This window comes from Engraulis encrasicolus, chromosome 1, assembly GCF_034702125.1.
Source record: "Engraulis encrasicolus isolate BLACKSEA-1 chromosome 1, IST_EnEncr_1.0, whole genome shotgun sequence".
NCBI classification, from domain to species: Eukaryota; Metazoa; Chordata; class Actinopteri; order Clupeiformes; family Engraulidae; genus Engraulis; species Engraulis encrasicolus.
In genome coordinates this window covers 47,865,455-47,890,340 of record NC_085857.1, presented here as the reverse complement: position 1 = coordinate 47,890,340, position 24,886 = coordinate 47,865,455, and the positions used below count along the sequence as shown (strand labels likewise).

Genomic DNA, 24,886 nt, shown 5'->3' with positions numbered 1-24,886 from the left:
TCACTTGTGTGCTGTGGAGTGCTCTGTCACAATGGGAGTTGGAGTTTCCCAGTTGGGCTTTCGCTTTCACTTCAAGTGTCCATGGGCCTCAACGCAAACGTTGTGTGTGAGGTTGTCATAGCAACTTGCTACTGTATATGTCCCTGCGGAAAGTTGTGGTGTTATCGCCCCCCGAAATGCAAACGTCCTGATAAGTTGAGTAAGAAAGACGTGTTGAGAAATCACATATCATGGCCTCTGAAGCATAGCTATGAGATAAGTCAAGGAGATAAGCAACTCTCATTTTCCTGGTACTGTTTAGCGCGTTTGGTATAGGCTACCTTCCAAGGCACGCCCGCCCGCGTGCTCGCCCGCACGCGCACGCACGCACACACACACACACAAACACACACACAATATATACTCACTGCAATATTGACATCCTGTTTCATTTTTTTGGATGTCAACAGTTTCACAATACTTGTTTGTCCTCATCATCCCCATGTCCCCATTTCTTCATGTCCAGTTAAAATAAAATAACCGTCACAATAACCTAACCCAACAGCAATGTGATGTGTAGCCTAATGCAATGTCATTGTTTCAAATGTACTGGACAAAATATTTCAACAAGTCTTCCAATGTGTCATCTCAATTCACTTTTAATCCAATATAACTCGCTGGCAAGCAACACGGAACAATTCCGTAAGTGCACACACAAGCAAGGTCCAGGTAGAGAAATTCTGATGCGCTCAAGGTTACAATTTTAACTTTTTATTTGGCTACAAAACCTAATAAGCACCAAGGGAAAAAGGTGAAGACCGAGAAGCACTCCGATTACCTGTTTGTGTTTTACACAGACAGGCGTTTCAATTCACTCCTTCTGTCTTAACATTCTGAACCTGAGGAACATTGCTCCAATGTCATTCATTTATTTAGAATATGAAAATGCCAGAATATATGGTACAATAATTATTTTCTTTTTTTTTTTCTTTCTTGTCTTTCTGTATGGAAAGGAAAAAAAGAGTTCCACGTAGCATCAGGGTGTTGACGGTTAGAATGTTAAAAATAGAAATATGTATGTTTTATACATATTTATATCCCCGAAACGCGGAGCGTCGGGGATGTAATGGTTTTGCGTGCGCCGCGTCCGCCGCCGCCGCGTCCGCCGCCGCCGCGTAAGGTCTTTCGTGTTAACGCGATAACTTTTGAACGGATGTTTGGATTTGTCCCAGATTTTTTGGGTGAATGCTCTAGGACAGGTTCATGAACTGATTCGAGTTTGGAGGTCAACACTTTCAAGATGGCTGAATTCAAGATGGCCGAATTTTTGTTTGGTCCATAACTTCTGACCGGGTGGATGGATTTGTCCCAGATTTGGTGTGTGAATGCTCTAGGGTAGGTTCATGAACTGCTTCGAGTTGGGAGGTCAACACTTTCAAGATGGCTGAATTCAAGATGGCCGAATTTTTGTTTGGTCCATAACTTCTGACCTGGTGGATGGATTTGTCCCAGATTTGGTGTGTGAATGCTCTAGGGTAGGTTCATGAACTGATTCGAGTTTGGAGGTCAACACTTTCAAGATGGCTGAATTCAAGATGGCCGAATTATTGTTTGGCCCATAACTACTGACCGGTTGGATGGATTTGTCCCAGATTTTGTGTGTGAATGCTCTAGGGTAGGTTCATGAACTGATTCGAGTTTGGAAGACAACACTTTCAAAATGGCGGAATTTTTCATAACTTCTGACTGGGTGGATTGATTTGCCCGGTAACACCTTTTTTTAATGGTTCACCATTTCAATGAATCTACCATATTAGGTACAGTGTAATAACCAATGCAACAATATTTAATACCATGTAATACTAGTGTAATACTAGTGTAACAATATGCAATGTCAGGTACAGTGTAGTAACGAGTGTAACAGTATGCAATACCATGTAATATAGTGTAATACCAGTGTAACAATATGCAATACCATGTAATACCACTTACGCACAAACACATGATGTAAGTAAAAAAATGACATTGTATTAAATATTGTTACACTGGTTATTACACTGTACCTAATGTGGTATATCCACTGAACCATTAAAACAGTATTACCATTTGCCCCATTTTTTGCTTCATTTTCACAATAGTCGTTTGGTTTTAAGCCTATGCGCGTCATGTCACGTCTGTATATACGTTTACGAAATGGTGGACGGGAGTGGTAGGAATGATGGGGGACTGGAAGCGTCGCGTTTCGGGGATATACCTTAAGCAGTCGAAGGCGACTGCACAGGCAGTCTAGTTATTAATAGGCTGTATGCTACAGACAAGTGTGTGCGTGTGTGCGCGTGCGTGCATGTGTGTGCGTGTGCGTGTGCGGGCATGCATGTGTGGGCAATGTGTGTTCAAGTGTCCCTGCTTGGCTGTTGGGTCAGACTGATGGAGCCAGTTCCTGTTCCTGATCCTGTCCCAGTTCCTGACTCTGGCTGCTTGCTGGACAGCCCGAACCTCTGCCACCACTTCCTGTACTGACACCGCACCTGAGAGAGAGAGAGAGAGAGAGAGAGAGAGAGAGAGAGAGAGAGAGAGAGAGAGAGAGAGAGAGAGAGAGAGAGGGAGAGAGAGAGAGAGAGAGAGAGAGAGAGAGAGAGAGAGAGAGAGAGAGAGGAGAGGAACAGAGGCAGAGGTAGAGTTCCAATAAGTTACATGCGAGGGGGGAGGGCATCTTTGCAAACTCCTGGTCCCAAGGCTGTAATCTGTACTTTGGAATGGCTAGAGGTGTATAAACATTTCTGGGGATGCTCTGTAGTTGCTCTGATCGATTATGAACCAAGGCGTCGAGGTATAAAATTTGGGCTTTGAACGCTACACGCCAAATGTGACTGACTCCTTGGCATGACAGTGCACACCCAGCGTCACAGTACCACAGAATCCCCCCTGAACACCACAGGATGTCCTGTGTGAGTTTACATCTTTTTTGAGGAAACAGTGGATGAGAGAGTGATTTTGTGTGTGTGTGTGTGTGAGAGAGAGAGTCTTTACCTCTGTGTTGAGGAGGCAGTGGATGAGGAAGATGGCGGTTCCTTGCTGGGAGGCGAGGAACAGGAAGAGAACCTCTAGAACCCGACTTGTGGCTGCCCCCATGCCCAGTAACCAGGGGCAACCCAGGATGAGGAACTGGACTGTCAGTTTGAACAGCAGAACCCTGCAGACATGATAGTTTGCCAACAACTCAGAGACTGTGTGTGTGTGTTATCTTATTTAAAGTTATGATGAATTAAATATGATAAATTAATGACTAACAAGAAATGGAGATGTTGTCTTTAACCCCTTAACGCAAAGCCTCTGTCATAACCTTACTATCATCAAAATCGTAATCACAAGTCTAAATCAGTTACCTAAGACTGCTTGCATTTTCATAGCAATCATGTAGCTGAATTATTGTCAGCAAAGAGTGAATAAGCCCGTCGACAGGCCCATCTGCAGTAAGAGTTTATCAGAGTATTGGTGAGCACTGGTGAAATTGCTTCTTAACTACAGATTATTCCAGGTATAGGAAACAACAGGACATGCATTATGGTCTCAAAGGTAGAGTACATTTATTGATTTATTTTCAAAAGATATTTTGCCCTTTTACAGATGTGATCTTTTATTGAATATGTAGAAAGCGAAAAACTAATATTTATTGCTCTGACCAAAGTACAGTACGCTACGTTCTGCAGCCAAAGATGTCTAGATGATTCAGACATGGAGGGTATCCACCTTTTCATATGACAAGTGTAATGAGTTTATAATGAACACTTGGAAATTCATAACGGTGGTATATATTCATGAAAATTGATGAAAAAATAATAAAAAAAGATAACATTTGTGAATGGGCATAATACGTTCTGGAAAACCTGTAAAATACCCCTAGGTGTTGCCTCATACCTTGTGTATTTGACCTTTGAGACGTCGCTGCGTACACCTTTCAGAGTAGACTGGATGGTGATGAGGATGATGACGAAGAGTATGGTGTTGACCTGGAAATATGAGAAAGAGAGTGACGATTAGGATGGTGGTGGAGAAGAACGTTTTGGTGCTATGCCATGCCAAGAGTACTGTAAATTAGACCATGAATGATGTCTGAAGAGCATGGAAGGAAGAGAGAGAGAGAGAGAGAGAGAGAGAGAGAGAGAGAGAAAGAGAAAGAGAAAGAGAGACAGAGAGAGAGAAAGCGAGACAGAGCAAACGAGGAGATCACACAAGAGTGAGAGAAGGATAGAGGGAATGAGTGAGTGGGAGGAGGACAAGGAGAGAGAGAGAGAGAGAGAGAGAGAGAGAGAGAGAGAGAGAGAGAGAGAGAGAGAGAGAGAGAGAGAGAGAGAGAGAGAGAGAGAAAAGAAAAGAAAAGAAAAGAGGAAAATAAAAAACTGCTTGTCTGATACTCACAACAAGGAGGAAACAAACAGGGCCAAGGAAACTCCATTTGAAGCCCTCCACTAGCCAGCACCTAATTTACATGAAATAAATAAAATAAGTTTCATAACTCCTTTATATCTGTAAAGGTGCACTGTGTAGGATGTGGTCAGAATGGGTACTGCAACTATGCTGCTCAAATTTATATTTTTGGAAATTCAAAATGGTGGACCATGGAGAAGATCCCCCATTTCATGTATGAAAAGTGCAATTTTCACAGTCATAACTTAGCATTTGGTGGTGGAGGTAAGTATTCATGAAAAAGGTGACATTTGTGTTATGGGCAGTATGAATTCTGGAAATAAACTACAAAAAAATATTACACGGTGCACCTTTAAAAAGCAAAAACAAAAAAATGTGGTCCCGTGCACAGAGGAAAAGTCTGCTGGCCCAGAACTCGGTACCCATTTCATTATATGTATTGAGAATGGCACACTTTCAGATTAATTTGTCCTGGGCCTGGCCAAAGCTGTCAGCAGCCCATTACATTACCCATGTATCATCCTCTCTTTTGTCTATCACCTTTATTAGTATTCTTACCATTTTCCGAACTGCTGTCGTCCCTCGTGCTCATGGCCTTGTGATGACGTTACAAGACGCATTGACGACAGAAGTTTAATTCAATATCTCGCAAAAGTGTGTGATTCCAAGGTCTTTTTCTCATTTCCAATCGGGATGTTGCATGGGAAAAGTACCCCAAAGGTTGTTGTGTCTAGACTGACTGAAGGGTAACTATTGTTTTCGCCATGGAGGCGGGGCAACAGCAAAGTGCAAGGCCACAAACACAGGTCACGATGGATAGGAGAATGGAACCCATATACTCACTTCTCACTGCCGTGTCCTTCAGGGTTCACTCCAGCAGACACGCCCACAATGATTAGAGCAAACCCGTAACCAATTGGGACGGTGACTTTCCACTGTAGCCACACCCTCTCGCTAGGTTTGACCTGCCTGAGCTTCCGTACAGACAGGAAGAGCATCACGGCCTCTATGAACATCCAGACGAATGAGGAGAGGAAGAGGAAGTGCAGAACTCCAGCCAGGACGCTGCACAGAACCTGTGTTGTGTGAGGTGGAGGACAGAGACAGAGGAAAATAGAGGCACAAATACGTGGTTTCACAGTTGTGTATTTGATGGATAGAGTCCTTAAAATGCGATGTGCTTCTAAAAAAATCACAAAAAGGGAACAGTCAAAAAGGTAACAGTCAAAATGTTCGCAATAGACATTGAAGGTGCGCATGGATAGAGCACATCATTTTCATAACACAGTTGTGTTGTGCCCCCTGAAGGAAAAAAAGAAAAATAATTGAAAAAAAGTAGTGTGCAATAGTTGGTAATCGATGGAAATAACATCTTAACAGGGTGTCTGCAGGTTTTAACAAGTGAAATTTTAGACTTTTTTAGACCTTTTTTAGACCATCATGGGCAAAAGTTTAGACCTTCGCGGAGTATTAAAAAATGAAATAAAGCCAGATTGTGGTCAATTGACACACGCGCGCACACACACACACACACACAGACCGACAGGGGGGGACAAAGGGGATAGTTGACCCGGGCCCTGAGAAAGAGGGCCCCCAGAATTGGGACCCAATTGTATTGTATTGATTGAGAGGGGGGCCCTTTCAGATGATTTAGTCCCGGGCCCGTTAAAAGCCGTCAGTGGCCCTGCACACACCACACACACGCGCGCGCGCGCACACACACACACACACACACACACACACACACACACACACACACACACACACACACACACACACACACACACACACACACACCTGTGCACCTGAATGAATGCAATAGTGCATATTATAAGCATAAAGAGATCTGATCAAAAATGACCAGTGAGAAGGTGCAATGTTCGCTTTCACAATTTCAAGTGATCAAAGCCAGCAATTGTGAACAGCCTCTCTTTACATTGCACTGACTGAGGTTTTTAAATGTGAATAAGAATGCCATATGTGCAAGCCTATATCAAGAGGACCTAACCAAGATAGAAGAACAGAACATGAGCTAACACCACTACTGTACTGCCATAAAATGCTGCCATAAAATGACGTTTATTTGTTTCATCTATTGGAGGTGTCCAAAAGAACGTCTTATGGCAGTTAATACTAATAACAAAATAGTTCGACATTTTGACCAACTCAGCCCTTGCCACTCAATCCAAAGATTCATGCCTTATTCGTTTTAGGGGGGTTGTACCAGAGGTCTCACGCAAGCGAGAGTGTAACCTGAATGACAGCTCAAGAGAGCGCGACGCGAGAAAGATTCTGCCACGGCGCGAGAGCGCAGCTGGCTATGGTATTCAAAATCTAGCGCTCGTTTGATCTATATTTATTTTCAAGCAGCATAACGTGAAGCTAAATGGTGATCAATTCAGAAGCAGCAGACAAAGAAAACGCAAAACGGTGTTATAACAACTAAATTATCCATCGACAGAGCATATATCTTATCCATTGCATAACTCGCTCATAATTTTCCCTGTTGCTGTTAACTCGCTCATAATTTCAGATTAGTCACACACACACCGTCGCTACTCTCTTTTGCTCGCACAGACACAATCAAGCTTCGCCAACTTTGAGGCTAACAACTACGCTAGACTGCTAAGCCACGGCCAACACCTGACTATTCCATCACCACCGCAAGGACTAAAAATCACTTCTTACCTGCAACGATTCACACGGGTGCTGACATATTCCCTTGGCTTGCACGGTCACATTTGTCTTCTGTTTTAAATCGACACCTTTCCTTCCAAATAGAAATCCGTTCTTTTTCAATGAGGTGGTGACTGACTTCCCTCATTAGTTAACTTCTTCCAGGTGTTTAAGACAGTCAAGAAGCCCAGTTATCAAATGTATGGCCACCGCAACGCCAATGTCGTTTTTACAACGTCTAGATATAAACAATGTCTAGATATAACACTACTAACGTGGGCTAGTAGTCAGACTGCGCGGGAATCTTTGGTCAGACTGAGCGGTGGAAGGGGAGGAGGAGCTACAGTACATTTCCGTATCACATCTGTAGTTTTATTATTGTACGTTGCAAACAGCAACATGTCATGTAGAACTACACAGACCATAACTGCCACAATACCAGAAAAAAGCGGCGTGTAAAAGGACGTAAAATGAAAGCAAAACAGAACAAATAAACATTAATCCTTTGTCGATATTTTGCATTGAAACGTAGGTCTTAAATTACTCAAACTCAATTTTAGACTAAAGTGCAAAAAATCCCTATATTTTAGACTTTTTTAGGCCTAAAATGGATAATGTGTAATTTTAGACTTTTTTAGACTTTTTTAGACCCCGCGGACACCCTGATCTTAACAGAGCTTATTGCCAATTTTCATGGTGCTGTCAGGGGGAGAGTTTCAGCGGTGCTGCCCTCTCACACATGCCATCCCGAGCAATCGCCCTGTCAGCCTGCCCCTTGGACCGCCCCTGTGTACTGTACCTGGTGGGCTCTGATTCGTCGGATAAAGTTTTGTGTAAGTAGGAAGAGGCTATGGGCCAGCAGCAGACACACACACAGGTTCAGGCGAGCCACGTTGGACACCCTGGGGTTCCATCGACAGAGGGCAAAGGTCATCACCGCCAAGGTCAGGAACAGCAGGCCAATCAGCACCAAGATGGTGTTCAGAATGCTCATCACAGGGTCACTCTGGAAACGTAAGAAACCACATCACTGATTGTTACATATATGATATACAATAAGTGCGCTTTGACTTTGACATTGACACTGTATAATCAGAGAGAGTAGAGAGATACTTAAAGAATCTCTGGTATAATGGCTTATACTATTACTTTTATAGTGTGCCTTTCCCAAGGTTGTTAAAATGTGTTATGTTATATTTTTTTACTAGTTTAATTCCAGAATTCATGCTGCCCATTCATATTTTTTTTTACCTTTTCCACAAATGCTTACCACCACCATCAAATTCTAAGTATTCATTATGACTGGGGTTGCACTTTTCATACACAAAAAGGTGGATCTTCTCCATGTCAGCTATTTTTAAATTTCAGAAATAGACATTTTTTTGTTTCAAAATGTAGTGTTCTTTGGTCATACTAGTAAATATTACGTAGTTAATTACGTAGGAAATATTCATGAAAAGATCCAATTTGGCAATAGGCAGCACAGTTTCAATGAGCAGCATACTTGCAATACCTACTCTGGCCACCATCCTATACAGTGCACCTTTAATGACAGGGGTAGAGGTAGGGGATTGGAAGGGGATTGGGGGGCATCTGCTGCTTTCTCTGCAGCTGACCAGAAGTGTCAAAAGTACAAGTGGAAACAGTAATAATAATAATAATAATAATAATAATCATAATAACATGCTGCAGTTTCCTTCCATCACAGACGACTTCACTGTATAGTTGGTCTACAGTTACTGTAGACTACAGTATTTGTCTTACGATTCTGAGCTGGTTGGATCAAATCTGTTGCCGTATTATTTCTAGATGTTTTTTTTTTTTAATTAACAGCAGTCTATCTCCGGCAGTGGGAGCAGTGGAATAGCTGGTACAGTATAACAACTATGTAATATAATGTTCTGGTACTGGTGTTGGTGTACTTACACCTCCACTATACGATATATACCTCCACTGAACACCCTTTAATGCAAAAGATGAATACTACGCACTTCAGTCCATCTTCACTTTCACCACCAGGTGTCACAATGACACTGTGAGATTAATACAGAGTGTTCCCCTTTGGGTCATAGAAGGAACTTAAGCAACCGCATCACAGTAAATGAGTAAATGAGCAACCACATTACTGTAACTGAGAATTGATACACTGTGTTTTGCTGAACTTAAGTCTTGGATCCCTCTTTCTTTCCATAAATAAAAGTATGCTCCTCTACTGAATTGTAGTGTATGTTACTGTACTGTACTGTGCTGTACAGTACTGTAGTGTACTCCATCCTACATTGACAATATTGTATGATTTCTACAGGACATTTCCAACTGAGAAGCGATAAGCTACCTTAAATGAAAGTTAATCAAGGGCAAGATTTACCTTTAAGTTGTCATCGACCGTCATGATGAGGGCAAAGGTGGAGAGGTGATCACATGAGCAGGTAGTGTGGCTGGAGTTGGTCGCACTGACACGGCAGCCATCTTGAATCCAGGAAGAGACTTTCCAGTACACACACCACCGCTTGTCCTGGACACTCACATTCTGACACAAAACACAAGGAAAAGGATATTTCAAGCAACTGAGTAACATTTCAACACAAAAGCACACCGTAATTGTCTCCCAAGGAAAAGAAAACAAAAAAACTAAGAAATCGAGGCCAATTACTAATTTAATTTTATTACATTTATTTTTAAATTAATATAACATGCGTAACTAATTTAATTGAGATTTGACTCATTTAACACACCATCATTTGTCCCCAACAATAACGGACTACAAGAAACACATTTGATACAATAGATGCACAATTTAAATAATGGTAGCTGTTGCCTAATGGTTAATGAGACAGGCTTTACAGGTCGCAGATTTGAATCCCACCACCCTTCCACAGCAAACCTCACTCTATGGCTGAGGTGTCCTTGAGGAAGGCACCTAACCCCACATTGGTGACTTTAACCAGTACCCTGTGAATAACTTGAAATTGCTTTGCATAAAGGCGTCAGCTAGGTATAATGTTATATAATGTCATGTAAATAATCTACAGATACCCAGACGTTGTCACCAAGGCTGACAGTGTAAGACAGAAAATGTAACTGTAAAATCCCTTTTACAGTTTGAACATTTCTGAACTGGTTCTTATGATATCAATGTATCATGCACACTGAGGTGTTGCATGTTGATATTGACTGGCTGTGGTGGTATCTTATCAAGCATCTTTGGCAAAACTAGATTATATAATCAAAAAAGATTGAAGGAAAAATCCTTGGTCCAGGCACTTGGTCCATTTGGTAAATGTGGTAAAAAAAAAACAAAAAAAACCTTTATTTACGGTAGTTTAGTTTATTAGGATCCCCATTAGCTGGCCGCAGACACAGCTATTCTTCCTGGGGTCCAACAATAAAATCTAAATTTAAAGGGCAAATGCATTAAAAAAACACCAACGCGTTTCGGCGCCGTGGCCTTAATTTTTTCCTTCAATCTTTTTTGAACATTGAACCCCTTCCAAGAGCAGCAGTTGGTTTTGAGGGACACTACTGGCGATCTACCAACTCTTCTGCTTAGATTCGATAATATTAGATATCAAATCAGTTTAGGTTTCATTCGTTTAGGTGAGATTCAATTTCATTTTCATTCATTTTGAACTCAACAACTAGATATGTTATGAGATTAAAGTGATTTGAAAGAGATAGGCTACAGCTATAGCATATATTGAATGTAGAATATAGAATTGAGTGAGTATCCTGAGGTAGGGCTGTGCAATACATCAAATTTAAATCATGATATTAATATTGCTGTCAAACAATATCGAGTTTCATAATATCGGGTTGAAACTATTTATTTCTTATTTGCCTATACTACCAAAACGTAGGTTATGCTACGGGCAATACAGTCCCCTCCACTTGAGCCATTGCGGGCACAGAGCAGATTTACAACCCAAAACTCATGCAGAACACCACTGTGTTTCTCTAGCTCTCCATTCACAGTGCTGAAAGCACAATTATTGTTCTTTAAAAATATATATCGTTTGAAACAATTGTGATATCAATATTGACAGAAATAATCGTGATCTTGATTTTTCCTATAATCGAGCAGCCATACCTTGAGGTGTTTCATGCGGATGTTGATGGGCTGTGGTAGTGTCTTAATATGCGTATTTGGTAAAGTAATGGAGACCACGTTGGACATCATTGTCGCTGTGGCTCCACTGTCTTCTTTCTTGAAGTGGCTCGCATTGAGGACTTCATGCATCCTCTTGTACACTATGACCACCACTGATGCTGAACCTATGGATAGTAAATTGTCCATCGTTAACCCTGATACGAGTAAAGGGAGGAAGGGTGAGTGAGTGTGTGTGTGTGTGATCTGGGTACCGTTGTTGTTGCGAGCGATCCCCAGGAGGTCGATGTCAACACTAACATTAGAGGTCATCAGTTGAGAGACTCCAGTCAGGGATGTGTTCGGCCCAATGCTCAGGATCTCCACAGCTGATTGGGTGACATGGAAACAAACAGAAACAGAACAGAACAGAACAGAACAGAAAAACACTGATGTTTATATACGGTATCCATTCATCCATCCCTCTACAATTGGTCCAATGCTCAGGATCTCCACCGCTCATTGGATGGTATTACAAAGGGGGAAATATAAAGGCAGTACAATACAAAAATTAACTATATCTATGTATCCATCCATCCATCCATCCATCCATCCATCCATTCATCCATCCATCCATCCATCCATCCATCTATCCATCCATCCATCCACTTATTCACACATTTATCTTTTCATTCGTCCATCCACCCATCCATCCATCTAAAAACGTATTCAATCACAATACAGGAACACATTTATTAACACTGTGTATAAAGAAAAAAACCCTGTTAAATGTTACAAATGCTGTTGTAATGATCTGAAACAGAGATCATTTCAACTCTTTAAGAGTTATATTAACACTGGCATGTTTACGTTGTGCTGAACAGGGTCGTGGTGAGACTATAATCTATACGTACAATACCTGTGGTGTTGGTGGTGAGGTTTCTGCTGGACTGGGTGAATGTGGGCTTGGCCAGGGTGGACACCAGTTCCTCAGTGGACTGAAGCACAGCATCTCCCCTGGAGGCCAGTCTGTCTGGGGGAGAGTCCATCAGATCATCCACAAGACTGGACACTGTCTATGGGGAGACAAAAACATGAAAACCTCCCCCTCTATTTGCATCAGTTTCACATGTAATATATACCTGTATGTAGCCCCTTAATGCGCGCCGTACCTCCTGAGGCACGCTGTAATAGACATTGAAATGTAACTACCATAGCAATACAATACTATGACACAACACAAGCCCTTTAGTAATGCACCACGACTTGGTCATTACCATACTGGTAACAATGAATTTATAAAGCCGCGCCTTAAGGGGTTAATTATCAAATCACCAAACTACCGCCAGTACCTATATTCAGATACATGACTTTATTCCAAAGCTCATGTCAAAGGCAGACAACAGAAGTAGAAATGCAATGTTGATAAGGAAATAGGGTAGGTGGGATGCTGTGGCACAGGACTCTTAAAACACCTGACCATGTACGTGCTGCATGCCCATTGGAAACCCAGGTTAAATCCAGACTGGGGGGTCATTCCAGCTGGAATCAGCAAATTTCTGAAAAATCTCCCACTCGACCCCCTCGGAATTGCCTGAAAAAAATGTATGTGATGGCTTAAACATCCAATAGATCATATCCACAATATCAGAACTCAGCTCTGGATACTTTTGGAACAAAAAATCTGTAAATAAGTACACCCCCTACGCTTGTTTTAGCGACATTGCATGAGTGACCATGTTCAGACTCAATTATCTCCAGAACTATTTGTGTCAGATTCATTATATTTTCAGGGCTAAGAGTCCCAGACCTGAATATCATATATTACAATTTGTAGCACTGTAAGTCAAATCACACCGTAATAATGTGCCTCTACTTTTTGTAGATATCATATGTTCTAGGGTTTCCAAATGTCTGTAAAAACCTCAAAGTTCTACATGTAAGGTTCATCCTTGGTAAATGGTCTGATATGTACCATGACTTTCACATCATAGTATATCTAACAAAAGGGTCCAATGGTTGTTGAGATACAGAGGTCCAAAGATGGGAAAAAAATAATTTGCACCAATGTTTGGAGCAATATTTCCAATCTATGACACTAGTTAGGAACTTTCTGTTTGGTGTTTCTGAAAGAGAATGTTTTTTTAACAACATATAAAAAAATTGGGATGGTGTTTTGCCTCATTCTTTTTATAACGGACTTCAAAATCTCAATTGGCTACAATTACTTGAAGCTATGAGGACCATGTCACCAACCGACTTGTCACAACTCTCAAATCCATGGCTCTGATGTCACCTTAATAGTGAAAACAAGATGGCTACCCTGTGAATGACAAAGCAAATTCTAGGGAAACCATAACACTTGTAAATGAATTGATTGATGCCACACAGCAAGAATAGCACATTGCACATGGCTTTGATAGACATTAATTATTTTAATTGTAAAATCATAATAATCATCATCATCATCATCATTTTAGTAGTAGTAGTAGTAGTAGTAGTAGTAGTAGTAGTGGTAGCGGTAGTAGTAGTCTTGGAATAAAGTGATGAAATAGGAGAGGATTAAAGAATTGTAGCACTCTTGTTTGCAACAAGGACTCCCATCCTAACTAGTCTTTCAATCAGCACCTGTAACTTTATATTTGCTATGAAGCTTGTGTCTTACTCATTAATTTATCAGCTGTATTGCAAAATAACTTAATTCATACTGGCTAGAGATTCCCTCAGACTATTTTGACAGCATGGTCCTGGAGTTTTAGTTAGAAGAGTTTGCTTGCATGCAGTAATCAATACCAGGTGAATATTGAAGGCACAAAAGTTCATATTGGCACCAGACAACCATGTGGTTCTTGTCACATTGTTGCGATCTAATTCAGCTGCTTGCATCATTATAATATTATACCACTGCAATGCTGACAAGTGGATTGCAGGTTAGCAGCAGTGATTACAACATTCATGGTTTTGATACTTGTAGACAATGTTCATTACTTTTAAAGATCATCATCACATTGATCCAGGTGAGATGATGGAAGCCGAAAGGAAGCTTTGCAGCATGCAAAAGCGTTCAGATATGGTGATGGATTGGGGGCGGGGCACAGTTCTACAGTCAGGGTACCTCTGTCGCGGTGACTGTTGGCGGGGGTGGGACTGTTTTATGGTCGCATAGGAAAGTAAAATTTGATTAGAGATGACACATAGGAGGAGACAGTTTGTAAAGAGGTATCCTGATTGTAGAACTTCCCGCCCCCCATCATCCTCCCCTGACCGAAGTGCCCTGAGCATGGTGGTGGTATCCTTACTGAAATCAATACCCATGTTGTCATTGTCCTTCAGGGTACCAATTTCGTTGTACCTGTACAAGGACAATAAAGTTTCATTCAAAGTTTCATTCAGGTGGTCCTCATTGAATTGCCAATGACGGATGGTTGCACACAACAATATGAATGCAGATACCTAATGCACCATCATTGACAATGGCAAGCTACCTTATAAAGTCAACTCATAAGATGCAGCAAGTGATTGAAAGTTAAGTGTGTATAAAATCATTTGTCACAGGCCAGAGCATTGAAAGTTCCTGACTTGTTTAATACATTTCATTTTTTTTTCAAATATTAAATCACCATCAAGGAAGTCAAGGTTGCATCAAGGAAATCATATCAACACCTTGTTTTATTTCCAGAGGTTGTTTTTTTATGACTTCTCTCAAAATGGTACTTCTCTCAACCATCTTGAATTTATTGCTAACGTAGCGCCAGTGAGAACATGTTGCGTAGTCACTTGATCATCTGGCCGATAGCATACTTAAAAAGATGAGGCCAGAATCCCTGAAAAAAAAATCAGAAATACTGAGCTGAACAAACAGCTTTGCCTGGGCCCAGGATAAAGTCGTCTGAAGAGACCCCTTCCCAATACATGCAATGTAATGAGTACCCAATCTTGATTCCCCCATGTCCTTGGCCCAGAACAATTCACCACTTCCGCTTCCCTCTGCACTATTTGATCACAGGCTTATGTCACACCGCAATGCTTTACGATCATTAAAAGGAATGAGGCAAAACACCATTCTATTTTTTTTGCTATGTTGTTAATAAAAATATCCTCTTACAGACACAACAAAAAACAAGTTCACAGCTGGTGTCATACTTTGGAGGTATTGCTCTAAAAAATGGTGGGGGGGTTTTTCATGACGCCACTTTGGATGGATTTGAGGGATGCATGCCACACTGCATTGAGATTTGAAAAGGCATTATACAAATAAAGGGGCAAAACACCATCCCAATTTTTAGATATGTCGTTAATAAGAATATCCTCTTCGAGAAACAACAAACAGCAAGTTCACAACCGCTGTCATATATTGGAAATATTGCTCCAAACAATGGTGTTTTGTTTCCTTCCCTTGATGCTGACTTCCTGGAACTATTTTGGAACTATGCCATTGGCTCCATGAGCCGCCATCTTTGTGTGAAAATGGAACACAAAAATCAAGGGGATTGGCCACCTTCTTAGGATGGAATTGAGGGTTAAGTCAGATATACTGAAATACTGAGCTGAACAAGTATAAAATCACCTATTTGGTATCAGACATTTTAGGTTTTAGTGTACACTGACTTGGCTATTCATTTTAGGTGTAGTAAACCCAATTTTTTTCTAAGGTAACAGGGCTCCTAAGGTACACCTGCATGTCACACAGGAATGAGTTTTTAAAATGCATTATAAAAATAATGGGGCAAAACACCATCCCAAATTTTAGATATGTTATGAATAATAATATTATCTTTCAGAGACACCAAACAGCAAGTTCACAACTGGTGTCATAGATTGGGAATATTGCTCCAAATAATGGTATAAATTAGTTTTTGGACCTCTGCATCTCAACAACCATTGGACCCTTATATCAAATATGATGTGATGTGAAAGTCATGGCACATATCTGACCATGTACCAAGGATGAACCTTGAATGTTGAAATTTGAGGTTTTTATGGACATCTGAAAACCCTTGCAATTTTAATTTCAAAGAAAAGTAGAGGGCCAGTATTAAGGTGTAATTTGACATACAGTGCTGCAAATTGTAATGTATGCTCATCAGGTCTATGACTCTTAGCCCTGAAAAAATAATGGACCTACCACAAATAGTTTTGGAGATAATTAAGTCTGAATATGGTCACTCAGGCAGTGACGCCAAATCAGGGGGAGGGGGTGTCCTTATTTACAGATTTTTTGTGGGAAAAGTATGCACAGCTGAAATCTGCAATGGTGGATATGTTCTATTGGATGTTGAAGCCATCACATATATTTTTTTCAAGCAAATCCGAGGGGGTCGAGTGGGGACCATTTGCTGATTCCAGCTGGAATGACCCTGGGTCATTTAACAACCCTTCTCAATCTGTCACCTACTCGCTTGCTGTTTCTTCACTTGCTGTCTTATCTGAATAGGAATAGGACAGCCTCCAGTTATCCACGGTGTTGGTTTCCTTGCCTGAGCAATGCAGGTTTAGTTGCCTCGCTCAAGGGTGTACGGAAACTACACACTACACTTTCTTCCCACTGTTTCATGAACTTGGACCTCTAGTCCTCTGAATGTAAGATCAACCAGAGACGATTGATGAGGAGAGAATAGTCCGTAAGAAGTTTCATCTGTTATCGATATTAGGGTGGTAAGGAGACCGGACTTGATCCTACTTTGTTGCAATGGTGATGCATAGTTTTGTATGCTTTCTCTTGGTTAACCTATTGGAAATCTTTGGACCAGCTCCCAAACCATTATCTGTAACCACATGTTTTGTTCCTATTTTCTGATAGAATGATGAACAAAAGAGTTCTACTGCACATCCAAGTTCTCTTCAAAAAAGTGTCATAAGGCTCTTTTCCACTGCCAGTTGTCTACCCGGAACAGATCGACATAGCACAACTCGCCCACCTTCATTTGCTTTTCAATTGAGTATGACAGAGCTCAACTCAGCGTGAGAACTAGCCGGCCGGTTGAAGCGAGCTGAGTGGGTCTTTCGCAGCCTATTGTCCAGAATAGCTCGATGAGCTCATCCTCATCGTTAAATAATAAAAAAAATAATCATGGCGGCCACCAGATCAACTCTCTTGGACAGCTCTTTAGTTTGACTCTGTATTACTGTGATATTGTAATCGGAGGAAGAAATCAACATTTTAACATTGAAATATGATGTCGGTGAAATTATTCATCGTCTACGTCGATAACTGAGACAACTGTCGGCCTTTTGTTAAGTAAGCTAGCCTACATTAAGTAATGATACATGTGACAACGGCAAAAACACAAGTCCAACCACACTTCGGGTAATACAGTTTGTAATGGAAACACAAATAAGGCTGGTTTGACAGTACCACTCAGCTCGACACTGTTTGACTTTAGTTTGAAACTGTATTACTGTGATATTCTAATTGAAGGCAGAAATCAACATTGTAAAATTCAAATATGATGTCGCTGAAACTATTCATAGTCTATGTCGATTCCTGAGATAACTGTCTGCCTTATGTTAAGTAAACTAGCCTACGTAAAGTAATGCTACGTGACAATGCCAAAAACGTCCAACCATAATTCGGGTAACACGGTTTGTAGTTGAAACACAAATCAGGCAGGTTTGACAGTACCACTCAGCTTGACATGACATGGCACGGCACAGCTGGGTTGTATGTGGAAAAACGCCTATAGAGTTAAACAGTTCAACAATATTGTTGCCCAGAAACGTTGCTGAAAAAGTTTCTATGTGTATCCTTACCTTTACCTAAAAAGGAGACAATCCGCACACTATTTTCTTGTGCAGGTCTTTCCTTGCAAGTTCAGTACTTTGCTCAAGAAAAGACCTGAAGTAGGTGGATTGTCTCTTTTTTATGGAAAGCTGTCCACTGAATTCTGCACCTCCTGAACAGATGAGCAGTGACCCTTCACCAATTCATTGTATCCTTGCCTTTATCCATCCTGGGTCATTTTCCAACCCTAATTCATCTCTCTCTCTCCCTGTCATTTCCTATCTAACTAACATATCCACTAGCGAAATAAAGGTAAAAAAAAAACACATTTTACAGATCAAAAATCATACCTTCTCTGGCAGAGTAGTAGATATAGATGAATTCAGAAGGTTCAGTTTGCAATCTACATCTGAAACCTATAGGTGAAATGGTGACATACATCGGTGAGGGTTTATAAATATAATAATTATATAGACCTATAATATTTGGTCCCACATGCAAATTAAATGCTTGTGCAAAGTGCATTTTTGAGGTAAAATGGTGATAACAACACAATAGAGATGTGGCGTCAGACTTTACCTGGCAGTGCTTCTTGATGACTTTTTCCAGTTCTGAAAATACAAAAACACAATATAGATTTTCTCTCCACACACACACTCACTCACGACTTTCCTCTCTCACACACACTCTACACACCCTATCTTTCTTCCTATTTTATTTGGCTGTAAAGATCTAAGAATTAAAATGTGTCCCATGTTTTTTGTGTGTCAATTTGCTTGTTCTAGATAAACAGACAGCAGATTCGAACCTCAGCCCCACCTGCACAAGGTGCACTGCTGTTGTGTCCATGGTTACTAAACCGGGGAGCGTGTTCCCACGGCCCATTGGTCCCACATCACTAAGACTTTTAAAGGGCAACTCCTGCCAATTTCAATGTGCTGTTGTATTGCTCACGCTACCCTTGACTTGTCAGTACCCGGTGACGCCGCAGTTTTTGGCCCAGCTCTTTCCGAGATATGAGCTATTCTAATGGGGGCAAGTTTTGTTTACATAAAAAAATGAAATGTAAACAAAAGTTGCCCTCATTAGAATAGCTCGTATCTCGGAAAGGGCTGAGCCAAAAAATGCGGCGTCACCGGGTACTGTCAAGTCAAGGGTAGCGTGAGCAATACAACAGCACATTGAAACTGGCAGGAGTTGCCCTTTAACATTCATTTTTAGGCCCATTTGTCCCACTCCCACAGTATATCCTGCTGCTCCATGTTCCCACATTTCTAAAAATGTATTCAAATTTAGGCCCTACCTACGTGTATATGCTCCATGCCAAGAAGAAAGGCATGTTCTATTAGTTACCTGCGTGAAGCTGGCCCCCCCTCAGACCCAAAATGCTGAAATAACACGGCAGATTGTATGTGCTATGTTTGTGCCGGATAGTGCTGTAAAAATTTTCGTTTGTGCTATTAATTAAATAAAAGCAAAATAATAGCATAATAATGAAATAAAATGGCTGTAACTTTACAAAACAAGTGATTGAAGCATTCATTTCCTAAGCACAAATGAGCACAAACAAATTGCCTTCGATTGAGACTACTTTGGAGAAAATTGGACTGTGTGACGTCACAGGTCAGAAAAATAAAAGATAGATTTATATTTAAATTACTCAAAGGGATTAATAGCAGAACCTTTTTTTACAGCACTATCCGGCACAAACATAGCACATACAATCTGCAGTGTTATTTCAGCATTTTGGGTCTGAGGGGGTGCCAGCTTCACGCAGGACTATTACCTTACTCTGAAATGTGGGACATGGAGTTGTGGAACATAGGGCCTATGTTTGAAAATTTTCTTAAAAATGTGGGAACATGGAGCAGCAGGAATAAGCTGCGGGATCATTGGGCTGTGGGAACATAGAGCTGACCCCGCTAAACCTTGGAGGTCAGATGCAGCACACCGGAAAATCTGTTGACGCAGCTGTCATTTGGACCACAGACAAGGGGACTCTCCACACACACAAATTTTGTTCCAGAAAGGCAGAGAGATCCGGCAATAACCAAAAAAAAAAAATCTTATTTGTGTAATTGTTAACTTTTTTTTATTTCTAAATGTTTGTTTTTTACCATTAAATCATTATTATGTTCATTATTATTTCATTTTTTGGTTTCGAGAACATGTGCATGGTATATGGTGATATTGCATTTTAAACAGTATGTTATCATAATGAAGAAAATTTGAGATAAAGCACGAAATTAGAGATAATGGCGTATCATCAGATGCTGGAGGTTGCACTCCGCTAAATTGGCCCTGGCGCCTGGAGCTGCATGACGCAACATTCAGGCTCATGGGATTTGAGACAATTTTATTACAAATCTCTGCATGTTGGAGCTGAATGAACACATTCTAATGCAATATGAGGGTCTTGGGATTTGCAATGCAACTTATTTCATGTTTTATGTGCAACAGAGGCTTTGCATGTGCTTTAGGCATCAATGGGTTAAATCTGATATCCTTACCTAGACAAGGTCCACTGATGTTGCCATAGTTACTAAACCCTGGTGGGCAGGTGCAGGTGTAGCTGCCAAATGTGTTTGTGCATTTGCCGTTTGGACCACATACAGGAGGACTCAGTGCACACTCATTCACATCTGCAACAGAAAGGCAGAGAGTAAGAGATGAGGAGTATAACCAAGAGTGAGAATTAGAGAGATTGAGTGATGAAAGTTTTACATGCAGATGAACTGTTCATTTTCTAACTGGTATCTTTACCTGTGCAAGGTCCAGTGCTACTGTTGCCTTTGTTGCTAAACCCTGGAGGACAGGTACAGGTGTAGCTGCCAGGTGTGTTCATGCATATGCCATTTGGACCACATATACAAGGACTCATAACACACTCATTTGAATCTACAGTATATACCAGAAGGACAAAATAGATATGTTTAACCCTTGGAATGGAATTTAATTGAATTAAATGGAATGGAATTAGAGAGACTGAGTGAGAAAATGTACCATATTTTCCAGCCTATAAACTGCTACTTGTTTCTCATGCTTTGGATGTTGCAGATTATTAAGTTTGTCGAGCACAAAGTGAAAGGAGTTAGCTTTTTTTTAGTTTTGTAAATATCCCATATTACAATATGGACATGTGCAAATTTAAGAGAGTGCAGCTTACATTTGAGTGAGAATTATGAGAGATTGAGTAATGAAAGGTATACGCACACATGTGCTGTTTCTTCTCAATCTAACTGGTATCCTCCTTACCTGTACAAGGTCCACTGCTGATACTGCCTTTGTTGCTAAATCCTGGTGGACAGGTACAGTTATAGCTGCCAGGTGTGTTTGAGCAGGTGCCATTTGCACCACATATATGAGGATTCATAACACACTCATCCACATCTGTTAAAAACAAAAAACCTGCACTTGATAAAGCACCAAGGCAACTTTTTAAAATAGTTTAATTACAAAATGTATGCATGTTAACACATGTGATGGTGGATTTTTTATGTATTGTAATGTAAGTGTATATTTATTATATATCTCTTATTAAAGTTCATTTATTAATTTTACCAATGCAGTCCAGGCCGCCACGTCCACTCATGCGATACCCGCTATGGCACTCACACTGATAGGATCCAGGAACGTTTATGCATTGCTGAATGGGGCCACATGGATATGAGCAACACTCATCTATATCTAGAGAGAGAGAGAGAGAGAGAGAGAGAGCCCATGTGTGGGAGTTGCGAAAAGCAAAAAAACCTAAAAAAAATAATAATAAAATAAAAAAAAAATAGGACATGTATATGTCCCCGGTTCTCTGAAGGAGTGGAGAGAGACTGTTCTCTCCTACGGGTAAGACTCATCCTATGAGTAACATCACAAATACCATTACCATCCCTGCCGAAGGCAAAAAGGCTGGCCTTTTCCTACCGTCCTCGGGGACTATAAAAGGGCAGATCGCTCCTGCGCAAATCCTCTAGCGAGAAGGGTGGACTAGAGAGCAGTCTCCCTCCACTCCTTCAGAGAATCGGGGACATATGAATTTGGAAATAGACATCCTTCAGATCAACTGAAGTGAACCAATCTCCATGATGCACCGAGCGCTTAAGAATGGACAGGGTCATAATTTCAGAACGCAACACTCTAAAGAAAGAGTTTAGGCATCCAAGGTCAAGGGTAGGCCTAAGGCCACCATTCATTTTAGGCACTCTGAAGCAAAGGGACTTGAGACAAGAGGGTGTACTGACGTCATAATGGCGTAGTACGGAATGATGGCGAGGGGAGTACAATTCTTCTTCTACGGTCAGTATTGGAAGCATGGTCAAGTGCAATGCCACTTCCTCGAGCGTCGGAGTGTGGAACAGGTCATAGGACGGGCGTGAATGTGTGTTAGCTGTCCTTATTTACCAATAGAAATTACTGCTGACCAACAGCTGCAGTTAATTTGGCCTCACACTGTAATATAATATTACAATATAGCCTAATATAAAGTAATATAATAATATATACATGTGTAATATGGGCCCCGGGACACTGAACTGGAAAAATTGGGCCTGACATCAACAAGGGTAAGAATCCCTTATCTAGAGTGACCGCTACTTGGGTTTTGGACAAAATCGGGCATTGCCACGATTTTTGTCTTGTTTTTGTACCCCAGTAATAATGTCCTGAAAAGGAGGGATTACATCCTAGACTAATGCCGTGTACAGACCAAGAGCGAACGGAGCGAATGGAGCGACAGAAGTCATTATCTCTCTATGGAGGGCACGCGACCAGCACTACCAAAGCGAATTCGCCAGGAGGGATTACATCCTAGACAAATGCCGTGTACAGACCAAGAGTGAACGGAACGAATGGAGCGACAGAAGTCATTATTTCGCTATGGAGGGCACGCGACCAGCGCTACCAAAGCGAATTCGGCAGGGGCGAAGCTTCCTGAGCGACCAGAGCGAATTTTAACGAATAAACAAAATCTAATCGTTGACGAATTTGCTATGACGCGGTTCGGCGAAAACCAATTGGAATGTTCATATCAACGAATGTCCCAGCCTGTCAAGCCAGAGCCGTTATGTGATAAACTGAATCAAACATGTCAATCCTGCGTCTAGAGCGAATACAGCGAATTCAAGGAGAAACTTCTTCTGCTACCCATGCTACCAGGCAGCGTAGTTCGTTCATGGTCTGGACACGGCATAAGGGTGTCATCTGAGGGAATAGAACCCATCTGCACTATTGTTTTGGCAGCAAGCACATAAAGTGTTTGCCTGTTATGCCGTCCTGGCCTGTTGGCTCACGGACTAGTGGCAGCGAGAAGGGGGAGGGCTGAATCAAATAAATAGTCAGTAACCTCTCAACCTATTTAGAGAACCAGTGGCCGCTAGCGAGACAGTCACGTAGGGTGTTACACACCTCAGGCGATATGGACCGCTGAGTGAGGAAATTCGTGGGATAATGGGACGATCCCCCCTGCCACGGTGTGATTGAGAATCATCCCAATGAAACGGTTCACGTGAATCAAATTCAGCTGCCTCTCGGACAAGGGCTACGCCAATAAGACAGAGCACACAACATGAGTATCTGTATCGACTACTTTGAGCCCACAGCCTCCTGAGCAGGGGCGGCAATGTATCAGGGGGAAGTTAGCCGATTAGCTTGGTAGCTAACGTAACCTGGCTATGAGTGGATAAGACTCAGATCTTCTATGAGACGTCTTACGACCAGCCATTGTGTACACCGTTGAGGGACAGGATGCGTAAAATGAACCTTTCGCAAGCCCAACAGACGAAACGAAAACCTGGGATTTAGCCGCAGTTAGCACTGCCTTCGTAAGCTTCGTCACGCTGAACCGAAGTACGGCAACAAAACACTAGTAACCTTTTTCTGCCGAAGCAAAAATAACCTCAGTCCAGTGGCAGCCGTCGTTTTTCGTTCCAGATAAGCGAGTATGGGCAGGAATTAAGAGACAGCACAAGATAAGAGTACTCTTATTCCAGTCACTGCTCCTGTTTAGCTTCCCCCGGGTAAGATGGTCAACTAGCAGAGAAGAACGCTGGGCTTCAGTACAGTCATCAAACGTACCTATTTTGCTGCATTCGAAGATAGTCTGGGAGTTGAAGTAATTCAACGCCATCAACCGTTACCACCCAGGCAAGGATTTAGTCGGACAGTTAAACTGAATTACGGGAGGTAAAAGTAAATCGGTGATGACTTGCGAGAGCAAAGGATGGATAGAGGATGTGCGCAGCTGCTCGCTGTCCTTTTATATTCCCCGAGGACGGTGGGAAAAGGCCAGCCTCTTTGCCTTCAGCAGGGATGGTAATGGTATTCGTGATGTTATTCATAGGATGAGTCTCATCCGTAGGAGAGAACAGTCGAACGAGCGAACAACTACTACGATAGTACAACATTTTGCATCAACGCAACACTGATGGAGACTAACCTTGGCATTGGATGTCCTCTGCTGTGAAATTCATCTTAGATGAGCTGAATCCTGATTGACAATTGCAGAAGTAGGAGCCATGCGTGTTGTAGCAATCTGAATGGTCTCCACAGATGGAAGGGACGGATGCACATTCATCTTCATCTAAACAGAAATCGATGTAACAGTTGGAGAATAATATTAGAACATGCAACTGTCACTGATCAGTCATGGCAATTTCTCCACAGATGGAAGGAACGGATGCACATTCTTCTTCATCTAAACGTACACTAATACTGTATAACAACTGGAGATTGATGTTAGAACATGCAATGATATTAATTGCACTAGGGTGCATAATATCATACGTCATCAACGTCAACTGTGAGCAATGGGTCATGGCAATTTCTCCACAGATGGAAGGCACAGATGAACATTCATCATCATCATCATCTAAACACACATTGATGTAATAATTGGAGAAGGATGTTACAACTAAATGTATGTTAGAATGATATTACAACAACAATGTAACTGCTACCCAAATACTTGAGTGTGTATACAGCGTGGTGTTGAAACTAGCCTTGGC

At 41.4% G+C, this 24,886-nt stretch overlaps 1 protein-coding gene across 1 annotated transcript; it reads right to left on the bottom strand.

Moving 5' to 3' along the window:
• Positions 1-2,334: 2,334 nt before the first annotated feature.
• Positions 2,335-18,296, bottom strand: LOC134438034 (adhesion G protein-coupled receptor E3-like). Its single transcript, XM_063187654.1, has 11 exons — positions 18,239-18,296; positions 12,087-12,243; positions 11,443-11,556; positions 11,171-11,355; positions 9,452-9,613; positions 7,883-8,089; positions 5,251-5,483; positions 4,399-4,459; positions 3,898-3,989; positions 3,010-3,172; positions 2,335-2,507 (listed from the first exon to the last, which is right to left on the bottom strand). Exons 2-11 carry the CDS (start codon positions 12,214-12,216, stop codon positions 2,373-2,375), a joined length of 1,482 nt encoding a protein of 493 aa, XP_063043724.1. The 5' UTR covers positions 12,217-12,243; positions 18,239-18,296; the 3' UTR covers positions 2,335-2,372.
• Between the last annotated feature and the right edge of the window lie 6,590 nt (positions 18,297-24,886).